Consider the following 10,622-nt stretch of genomic DNA (forward strand, 5'->3'; position numbering starts at 1 on the left):
CGTAAGTGGAAGACCTAAGACGTTCTGGGATAGAGTGCTTTAATAGATAGGTGAAACATTTTAGCAGTAACTGATTTTTTTTTCTCTTTGCAAAAGCTCCTTGGTTGTTACCTAGCTTTATGGCTTAATTGCCTGTGGCCCGCTATTCATTCTGCGCCCTCGTGTGTTCATTTTTAAGCGTCATGCTGTTACCATTCAAATACAACTTAGTCCCTTTTCTTAGCTAGGAGACACTGTGTATTAGTACTTCACTATCTTTACTGGTAGATTTTCTACTTTCAGTAGTTAAATATATTCTGTGTTTGATAAGATTTTAGCATGCCCTTTTTCATTCTTGTAATTTTCAGGTCCTTCTGTGTTTCGCAGAAATACTTCACTCTAGAAAAGAACAGAGGCTTAGTTACTGGCACAGGGGGAGGGGAGCACACCACCTCTTTTCTAGCCGATAAATAAGACTCCATTCTAGAGTCTACACTTCAAAGAGTGTATCAGTGTACACTTCTTTTCAAATAAAATGGAAGGAAAAATTTAGAACACTAGCTACTGAAAATATATTGCTACTGCGGCGTGCAGGTTTCTATTAATAAAAGAGCTCTGACTTGCTTTTTAAATACCTAGGCAGAGATGCTTTGTTACATTTATGATGCCAAGTATTTATTTATTTATAATAGTTACGTGGAGCATGTTAAGAGAGTAGGCATTAAGAGATGTATCAAGAGGACGAGTACAAACCATCCGACAAAGATTTAGGGATCACATCCTGCCTTGTGGTATTACAGATGTGTCCCCATTTCCCCCACACCTGGTGTGTTTGTGTGATAGACAGAGAATATAAATTGTACAGGCAGCCAGCAAAATATTCTGTAGTCTATACATGGCATATATTCTGTTTTCATTGTTTCCACAGAGGAGAAGGACTTCTGAAAACCACTCAAGATTTATTTCATCAAGCAGAGGTAATACATTTATAATGAACTGGGAGTTAGGGAATCTGAATGAAGAACAAAATGCAACTTTAACTCTTTGATTCCTTATACATGAGTACAGAGTATCAAAAATTGACTGGCAACTGTACAACTTATGCTGTATGCAACAGCATAACTCTGGCACTTTCTGAAAGCTAACATTCCAGTGTTCTGGTGGGACCTTATCTAAGACATGACTTAATTGAGATTCCAGTTAGGAATGGGAAATAGTGGCCTTCAGTGCAATAGTATTCTTCATTGTGTTACTTAGTTTAGTCCCTGACAGTGCTAACAGATACTCATCCTAATCTGAGCAGCAGTATTGGGAAAGGAAGAAGATGCAAAAATATGAATGATACAAACAAAAAGACAAGGGACCAAATGAGGGAGTGTAGTGTGATGTTTCCAAGGTATGGATGTTTAACAGGAGACCAGTTTCCTGTGTTAGGACAGTAAGCAAATATGGCAGGGTATCATCTAAATACAAAATTTTTGTGAGCTGCTCCAATTCAAAAAATGTTTTCCATATGTAAAGGGAAAAACTTTTAAAACTTTGCTTATGTGGGAGAATGGCAATGTGTTAGTGTAGGTTTTTACTTCAGAAATCACTTCAAACTTGTTACCCTTTTAGAGTACACTATTTATTAAAACAAAAGGGAAAAAGACTGGTGGTTCATTTGCTTCACTTTTTTTTTTTTTAACATGTTTTTTTTACACTTTCAGATTTTTGCAACAGAAGGCATGAAGCTTGCTTCAGCTTTTCAAGCCTTTTCTGATCAGGTGACGTATGACAACTGAAAAGCCCTTCAGATTATGATTTTAGTGATAGAACTTAAAGGCTGGTTGTTTTGTCTTCTCCATTAACTTAATATTGGAGTCTAACACAGAGTGGTTTTGTCTTCTTAAAACATACTTCAGATACATGATGACGACAAACCTTTGCTTCTGCTGGAAGCTGAAAAACTGATCCCTATGTGCAAGCAGCTCCAAATAACAGCAAAAGCTTCTGTTCAGGGTAAAAGTGCCATATTTACAAAGGTAAAGTAAAAATTATATACATTTCTGAGAACTTAACTTGTTTTGAAATACAGTATCTTAGTAATTTATGCTCCTGATAAAACATGAAACAGTTAATGATAACTGAGTTTCTTCAACTGACAGGTCCGTAAAAATTAACAAGTACAAAATTTTACATTGCAGAAGCATTTTTCTGCAATGCAGTATATCCTTGTTGCTGTTCCTTATGTAGAAGAGGAATTTACTTCAACTTGAAGTGAACTATTTTGCACTTAGCATGGTTTGAGAAGCTGATGTGCAAAGTAAAGAGGAAGAACAGTAAGAACTGTTCCTCTTGATGAAAATATTTTGTTTACTGTCTCACTGGTCACTGTAACCGAAGCCATTTACTGCAGTATCCTGTGTTAGGAAAGGATGTTTTTCAGAACAGGGGCAACTGCTTTATGGACTCTTTTTTTCACCCGCTAGTAGAGCAGGGCTTCAGTGAAGTTTATCCTGACCTCACACCGAGAGTTTGAAAGAAGGCAAAATATGATACATTGGCATCCAGCATATATGGAAGCCTGCAGGTGGATAGTTTGAACAGTACTCCCAGGCTTATGTGACTATTTTCTAAAGGGAGCATGGATACCCAAATTTTGTCTAACTGGCCCAGATTTATCATTAATATTAATGTTCTATGGAATGGTTTCGTTACCAGTAACTTACCAACTTATAGAGTATAAGAATCAATATAATAAAACAGTTTTTTCTTTGTTATTGTTAAAAATAGTGAAACTACCATTTGGGTTTTGCATTTCACTCAGTAAAAGATCTGGATTTCACTTTGGATTTCATTTAGTAAAAAGTTTACACAAAAAAATAAAAAAGGAAAGTTGTCCACAGACTTCCACTACACTGCTTTTTACTGCTGAGAACAATTTTCAAGGAACTTGTCCACATCTCTCTCTTTTACCCACTACATAAATAGAGGTTCTGGAATTTTATCATGGTGAAACCGAGAATTCTCAGCTGAATAATATGAGATGGTATTTATCTTACTGTAAGCCACATAACTTTATTTATATGAATTATAGTTAAGTGTAGCTCACTAAGAAGTGCACAAAGCATTAACAAAGGCAATTTGTATTACCACCACTAATAATTATTGTTATTCTCGTGTTATGGATGTTTTACATAAACATAAATTCCAAAACCCAAAGACTCTACTCATGAAGTACACGCTTGCTTCTCAGAAGGTAGAGAGCCTGTTCTAGACTGCCCAGTTTTTTCTGCTATTACTCTTTTTTTTTTTTTTTTTTTTATATATATATGTAAACTTATACATAGCTGCCATAAAAATTTCTGCATTGCTACCATAAGTAAATCTACAAATCTGAGTAGTGATTAGAGGTCAGGCTTGTTAAGGAGCAGCAGTGGGATCTGTTTTTCTGTGCAGCTGGGTGTTTGTTTCAAATTAGCCATGTAGGAGATGTTTCAATTTCGTGGGAGGGACAGCTGAGTTCTGAAAGGGGCTGGACCATGCAAGCTAACCAAAAACGAAGTCAGCACCTGAGATCTACTGGTTGGTTTGTTTTACACTCACTAGCTAAACTAATCAGGAACTCCAGTCTCTTTATAGCTCCATAGTGCTGAAAGGCTATGTTTCTGAACAGCCCAAACTTGTGAGCTGTGCTGAGCGTTACTCATAAAGTTTAAATTCAAATGCTTCAAGATTTAGTTGACCTTTAGTGTAACTCGTATCATGGTCAAGGTAAGGCTTACATGTCACGCTGCTTTCTAAATCTTGCTGACAGGACGTTGACCAAAAAAAATAAATAAAATTGTGAAATTTTGCTCTCTAATACTGTATTATTTTTAGTTCCTTCTCCTGAGCTGTGTATCATTCTCTTGTTTCCCAGCCCAAGTCTCCCTTTAACAGAAGGGATGCTGTTGCTTTATGAGCAGTAGAAAAATTCAAAATGGCTAGGCAAAACTTTCTGATTAGAAGAGATATTTACAAAGGACAAATGTTATCCCTTCAAGCTCAAAATAGATTATCATCATATGTACTAAATAGTTGCCTGAAAAAAGTAATCATTGGTCTTATTCTACTGTACTTACCTTGTTTAGGTTGATGCATGCATTCAGAAAACAAGGAACGTGATGACTCTGTTATGTCAACTTCTTCCACTTTGCAGCAAATTAATGAGAAAGGTACTTGATTCATCTGCAGTATTTTAGTTTTTTCTTGTTTGCTTTTTGTTCGTTCATGTTTTTAAAAATAAATCTTCTTTTTATACAGAATAAAGCAGGAAACGGCTATCTTAAACCTGCTCCACCATGGAGAGAAGACAGAATAAGAACCGGCACAAATGCACATGCTCCAGAAAGGAGAGCTGAGACATTTGGCATCAAATCTTTGGAAAATCATGTAACAAACATGACGTTTTTAGAGAGCAAGTAATTATAGCACTTAGAAATGCAGGAACTCCATCAGAAAATAACACTTGCTGAAGTTTCAATTTTGCTTTCATTTGTGGAAAGTCAAACCAGGTTAATCTGAATTAAAACCGTTGACCTTTGTCACATCTAATAGATGTCCCTAACAATTACAGCACCAACTAGTGTAATCGTTATATATTTTTATAATGTGAATGAATTTCCTACGCTCGCTATCAATACTGGTTTTGTAGTTAATGCTTCTGAATGTCTTAATGGATGTTCCAACCCAAAGATGCTGCTAATAGACAGTTCACGTAAAGAACCTTGTGCTCAATATGCTATACATGTATGTAACACTACTGCTGAAGTCTGTAAGCTCATCTCTGGCCTGCTTCAGTCTATGAATTTGTAAAGCCCAATCAGGAATATAGTCTGAAAGGCTGTGGCCTAAAGCACTGAAATGTTACCTTAGTTTTGAGTTGTACCTGTAATGAAGTATAGCCCTAGGAAAAAACACTCCTGCAATAGCTCAACAATGATCTTAATTTTGTTGGCATGATTCATTTTTCCCAAAGTATACTTCTAACTCATTAGTACCCCTGTCTCAGTACCTTCTTCTTTTACTATCTTTATTTGTAGATAGCTGTTGTTGCTTCCTTTTTGATTAAAACTTACTGAGCAGAATTTGAATTGCATGTGGAACCACTGAAGTATTATGTAGACTTTATAGCATTTAAAATTGAAGTAAATAGATACCGATTATGACAAACTTCTGTAGAAAGGGCATTATTTGACTTTAGAACGCTAGGACCGCATAACCTGGTGTGAAATACTTGTTTTCAAGTGCATCTGCTCTTTGTATACAGGCTCCTGTTGCATTTTATTTTCAGTTCACCTTTGTCAAACTCCATGTTGTATCAGCTTAGCTAAATTACATGACAACTAAATTACGTGATTCTTCTGTATTATGCTTGCACTAAGCAGAAGTAAAGAAGCCTGTGGAACACAAATATTCTCCAAAATATCAATCTGTGCTTATTTAAAAGCTTGTTGTAGTACTAGAATTGAGGGGAAAAAAAGAAAATTTTCATATACAAAACGGACTGTTTTATTTTTGTGTGAAACCAGTGTTTTAAGTTCCATGTTTAAAAACAGACACACAGGCCTTTTAATCCTATGAAAGTTACAGTGTCCAAGAAACTTATTAAATATCAAGTACAGATGATGCCTGTATAATTAACTTCATGCAGAATTATTATGACGTTTCAACAAAACTTCCTCGTATTCCTCCTGCGTCAGAAGTCCCTGAGTTATGCTCTTGCTCTCCTCAAATTTGGGTAGAACCACTGCAATGTATCCCTCAGTTGATGGCTAAAAAGCAAGAATGAAGTTAGTAGTAAAATAAAGGTTAGAAAATAAGAAGTAAGAAAGGTTCTTACCTTTTCTTGCAAAATAGCTGGATTGCTAAGAATGTTTTCATTTACTTCTATCAGTCGCCCTCGTATACAACTGTAAAAGTAGTTTTCAGTAAATTCAGTAGATTCAGTAAACGTGCATGGTATGTCAGGCTGGGGGGCAGAGGAAAACATCCTTACCTATAAATGGTGTACTCTTCTCCATCTGTTGAGGATATCCTGCACAGTGGGGCAAGTTCTGTTAAAAACTGAGCTCCCTGCATTTGAAAAGAGAAAAATAATGTATACATTTATATAATACACACTTAATTACACAGGCCTTCTAAGATACCATCAGCAACGTAACAAGTTTGTAACTTGCTCAGAACAAAGCAAGGAAGTGGGATAGTTACAGGTCATTGCAAGTTATGTATTTATGATTTCCTACTGAAGAGATGACAACTGTGTGCACAAATAGAAGCTTGTAAAAGCTTACAAGTTTACTTATAACTGGTTCTTGTGGAATAACAGATTTGTAGTTTAAAGAAATTAGAATAAGCAAAAAGAGGAGAAAAATATAGCTCAGTTAACTTTAGCATAAGCAGTTTTAACTACACATTTGAAAACCCACCAGGAAAAACTGAACTAGGCCATCTGCTGTCTAGGTGTATTTGACAAAAACAGTAGTTTCCAAATGGCTTGGCATTTTGGTGAAAACTTTTTTTTTTTTTAATCTATTAAGGGATGTTTAAGTCCCTCTATATACCTAAACAAAATGACTTAATAGACTATTAACATTGGTTTGAGCAACACTGGAAACCACCAAAACTGTATGACCCTGGTCAGGATGCTCTCTCTCTCTCATCATAATTATTTAACTAGGGAGGGGCTTAGCAAGTTACCTTTGTGTTTTATTTAAATTTCAATTCTAGAAAAGACAGAAAGTTTCAGGCAGTTTGAGAGACTAAAATGAAAGATAACCAAATCAAAAAGACCTACCCTTTTTGACTTCCCAGAGACCTTATTCTGAAGTCTGCTACAGTTGGGGCTGATTTGGTAATTAATACTTTTAATTGTTTTTCCATTTTGAAGAAGAGGGTGGGCTTCTGCCAAGGTGATGACACAGATTCTGCAAGAAGAGTTATAATTATTATGCTGTAGTTGTGAAAAGCCATGCCCTTATGTACTCAAAGCAAGCTTCAAAACTTTCTCTGCCAGTATTGGTGGGATTTAAAACCAAGACTGGGACTTCACTTGAGCTTCTAGTCGGAAATACTAGCAAGACTTTCGCTGCTGGATACTTGATCTTCCACGGTATATAGTAGAAGTTTAGTTCTTGCTGTAGTTTAGTAGCGGAAGTTCAGGTGATAGTTCAGCTTACTGCAGTTGGGTCACTGAGCAGGCACCCAGTGGACCCAACAACAGCATGGGGGTTGCTCAAGGTAACGTACAAAGCTATTTACCTGGGCTAATGATGACGAACTTACAGTAATTATTGCCTGTGGATAAGACAGATTTAGTTTCCTACTCAGAAAAATGTCAGCTACTGGACCACATTGAACAAGCTTTCTTCAGGGCATCTTACCTGAAGTGAGCTGTACCAAACTGAATGAGAACTGAACTCTGACCTAAAGCAACCCACAGAGAAGATGCTTCATTATGAGCCACTAGGCTGTCATCAAAAACCAGAAAACTTGGTAATTACACAGAACCAGAGCTTTTATCCAGCGTTGCACCCCACGCGAACACACTTGATTCACTTCTATGGGGACTGTTGAAGTAGACACTTCAAGAAGCTGAAGTAAAGCTCGGTTTGCTTTTGAAGGACGATAATGTAGCAGAAGGCAACAGTTCTGGGAATAGCCAAAGGTGAAGCTAGGGGCTATCAGTGGTCCACCTGTGAGCTGGGCTTTAGCTAAACCTGCTGCTCGCCTCGTGGCTTTTTCTAAAGGCAGAGAATTTCTTGTCACAAAACTGGGGCGCTTAAGACAAACCCAGCTGCAGAGCTGAGCCCTAACTCCCCCCCTATTTTAGGGCCGCTCTTAATGCACGAAGCCCACAGCTGCAGCGCCGGAGCTCCGCAGGGTCCGGGCGAGCAGCTCCCACAAGGGGGAGCCGGATCCCGGTGAACAGGGGCACGGCGGTCCCGGGAAGCTCCGCAGCAGCGCAGAGGAACCAGAAACGCCGCTTCCTCTTGACCCTGGCGGCTTCCTGCGAAGAGGAGGAGGAGGAGGAGGAGGATGTGCGAGCTGGCACCTCGCCATTAGCGCTGAGACCTCGCAGCGCAATTCAGAAAGGGCTGTTGCGATGCTAAGAGGCACCAAACCGAGCCACGGTTTGCCATTATAAGGGCCAAGAGGATGTTTTACCGAGCACCCACACCCAGAAAGCCGAGCTCCCACAGCCGCCTGCTGCTGCTGCTGCTGAGGGGGAGCCCGGAGCCCGGCGCCACTCGCCTGTTGGAGTGCTGCAGCACGCAGAAGTCCTCGCACGGCCGCCCCTTCACGTCTGCAAGAGGCCACAAAGAGGGGGTGAGGCGGCGGGCCCGCTGCCCCGGCCCCTTCCTTCCCTCCCTCCGTCCCCGCGCACCTGGCTTGTACCAGCGGGTGAAGTACCGCGCCGCCCCGCCGCCGCCCTCCCGCCCCGCCGCCATCTCGCCGCCCGCCGGGCGCAGGCGTGGGGCGGCCCCGCCCCGCTGCCACAAAGCCCGCAGCGGGAGGAGGGGGCGAGGTCCCGGCACGGAGCGGCTTGGGGAGCCCCAGCCCTGGAGGTGCTGAAGGCCAGGCTGGATGGGGCTTTGGGCAGCCTGATCTAGTGGGAGGTGTCCCTGCCCACGGCAGGGGGGTGGAAATAGATGATCTTTAAGCTCCCTTCCAACCCACGCCGTTCTCTGTGAAAAAAACTGAGAAAACAGCACTTCGTTCAGTGGTTTATTCTTTTTTTAGCACACAGCGATACAATAGAGTGTGTAATGACCATCATATGCACTAAAACCGTACTTTAAGTAAAAATACACTTCATGGAAACAGCTTTTCAGCCGCCCCCCTGTGGCAAGCAGAGCGAGCCAGCTTTTCACAGGAGTTTTAACTACACATGACCCTACCTTCAGGCAGCAGGAGAGCCACTCCCGCATTTTAGCCTTGAATTTATTTTAAATAAATCCTTGTGTCCCTGTAAGACCTGCAACATGGCTCTGAGCCCCCCAGCCTTGCACTGGACAAGCACTGCCACGGGCTGATTTTAACTCTCCCTGCACATAGCAACTGCACGTGATAGCTCTTATATACAAACCCAGGCCAAAAACATGAGAAGAATAAATACATTACAAAGAAAATCACTCTGAATCCATCCTTATTTGCTGATTCTGTATGTGCCAGCCTAGCACAGGCGCTCTGGCTGCACACAAAATTAAGGTCCGTACCATGGGCAGCACACAAGGGGACAGACAGAAAGGTGCTACCATTGATCAGGTGTTGCAGAAACATACATGTGTAACAACAAAATGCTCTTAGAGGCTCAGCCCCATTCATTTGCCAAACGGTGAGAAATTTCAGTGCCAGTACAGTTAAGAAGTAGAAGGTCTGCTTCCACTAGAGGCTGATGACAGAAATCTAAGCCACTTCTTATTATCTCGCTGGCACAAACCTGTTTCAGCCCTTGGTTTGCTCAACATCACACCAAAGACAAAAGTACTGGAGCAGTGATCCAGTCCGAAATGCCCGTGGCCAGCTTACCTGGCTCTTCTTTCCCCGCGGTCCACAGGGGAGTTTACCTTTCATGTTGCTACATCAGCAGCATATTTGATATGCAGGTATTTTAATGTTAATTTATTACATTGCAAGCCAGCCAAGAACTCCCGGGAAGCAGCTCCAAATGGGACATGTCTAGCTGCAATAAAGACCAGAAAAACTTCCAGAGGAGAAAAAGCTTCCATGCTCTGAGACCTCTGTCCCATGACTGGGACTGTAGACAGAAGGGCACTAGAGGAGCAAACACTAGTCAAGGTATGAAAAGCTTCAGTTTAGGCATGAGGAGGTGCATAGGAGTGTTGTTTTAGACTCATACATTTGTTTTTCTGAAGAAGAAAGCAGCAATATGCACATGCCAGAAACTGAGCAGCTCTCCATGAGCCAGAGCTGATGGCACTGATGCACTAGGGGTACTGGAGGAAAGAAGACCAGCAGCTGGCCTTTAGGATTCAGCTACAACAAAGCCTAAAATTTAGATTGTTACTCCTAATTCAATCCTAGAAACACTGGAATAGGACTGCTATAAAAGACAGAGGTAGCACAGAGCAGCAGACCAAGGAGATGCTACAAAGACATAGCAGATGGCTATTGTACCGTGGCATGACTCCTCTGCACCACGAGCTGCAGCATTCCTTCTGGCAGACTGCTTCTGCTGTTTCTTTAGAGGTGTGCTTCTGAGGAAAGTACAGAGGCCTAACCAGAACACAAAAGCGTAGAATAGAAAACAGTGGAAAAGAAAAACAAAATGCAGAGCACTTGATGAAAGGAAAGAATGTACCTGTATTTTGTTAGCATTCTTGTCAGAGATGCAATGGAGAGCTCTAAAAGACAAGTCTATGCTCTCCAAACAACTGCTGACCAAACTAAAAAAACAAAACACAAAAAAAAAAAAAAAAAAAACAGGTTCATGCACATGAATACTTGGGGGAATTGGTAAGACCCCCACCACACCTGAGCACTCCCCTCAAGATGCCTCAGCTTGAGAAAAAGCTGAAGAAAGGCTGCCTTTCTCTACCTGCTGACTCAAAAGGAAACAAGACAAACCCCGTCTCAAATGCATTACCCAAGTCCTA

At 40.8% G+C, this 10,622-nt stretch overlaps 2 protein-coding genes across 3 annotated transcripts in view; one reads left to right on the top strand and one right to left on the bottom strand.

Moving 5' to 3' along the window:
- The window catches only part of CTNNAL1 (catenin alpha like 1), a 53,651-nt gene extending 48,235 nt beyond the window's left edge, over positions 1–5,416 (top strand). Inside the window, exons 15-19 of the mRNA XM_084507608.1 lie at positions 908–956; positions 1,689–1,745; positions 1,884–2,003; positions 4,095–4,178; positions 4,267–5,416. Coding sequence (XP_084363734.1) covers positions 908–956; positions 1,689–1,745; positions 1,884–2,003; positions 4,095–4,178; positions 4,267–4,428 — 472 coding nt within the window. The 3' untranslated portion in view covers positions 4,429–5,416. The remainder of the gene's footprint in view (positions 1–907; positions 957–1,688; positions 1,746–1,883; positions 2,004–4,094; positions 4,179–4,266) is intronic.
- Positions 5,417–5,490: 74 nt separating this feature from the next.
- ABITRAM (actin binding transcription modulator) lies at positions 5,491–8,575 on the bottom strand. Of its 2 annotated transcripts, none has more exons than XM_084507614.1 (6): positions 8,390–8,575; positions 8,170–8,308; positions 6,800–6,929; positions 6,002–6,078; positions 5,846–5,915; positions 5,491–5,777 (listed from the first exon to the last, which is right to left on the bottom strand). In XM_084507614.1, the coding sequence occupies exons 1-6, from the start codon at positions 8,451–8,453 to the stop codon at positions 5,649–5,651; spliced, it is 609 nt and encodes a 202-aa protein (XP_084363740.1). In that variant the 5' UTR covers positions 8,454–8,575; the 3' UTR covers positions 5,491–5,648. The 2 variants fall into 2 exon arrangements, with proteins under 2 accessions (XP_084363740.1, XP_084363741.1); XM_084507615.1 differs by having other exon boundaries at positions 8,257–8,308; positions 8,390–8,567.
- Positions 8,576–10,622: the final 2,047 nt, after the last annotated feature.

Source organism: Aythya ferina (assembly GCF_964211825.1).
Source record: "Aythya ferina genome assembly, chromosome: 2".
Lineage (NCBI taxonomy): Eukaryota > Metazoa > Chordata > Aves > Anseriformes > Anatidae > Aythya > Aythya ferina.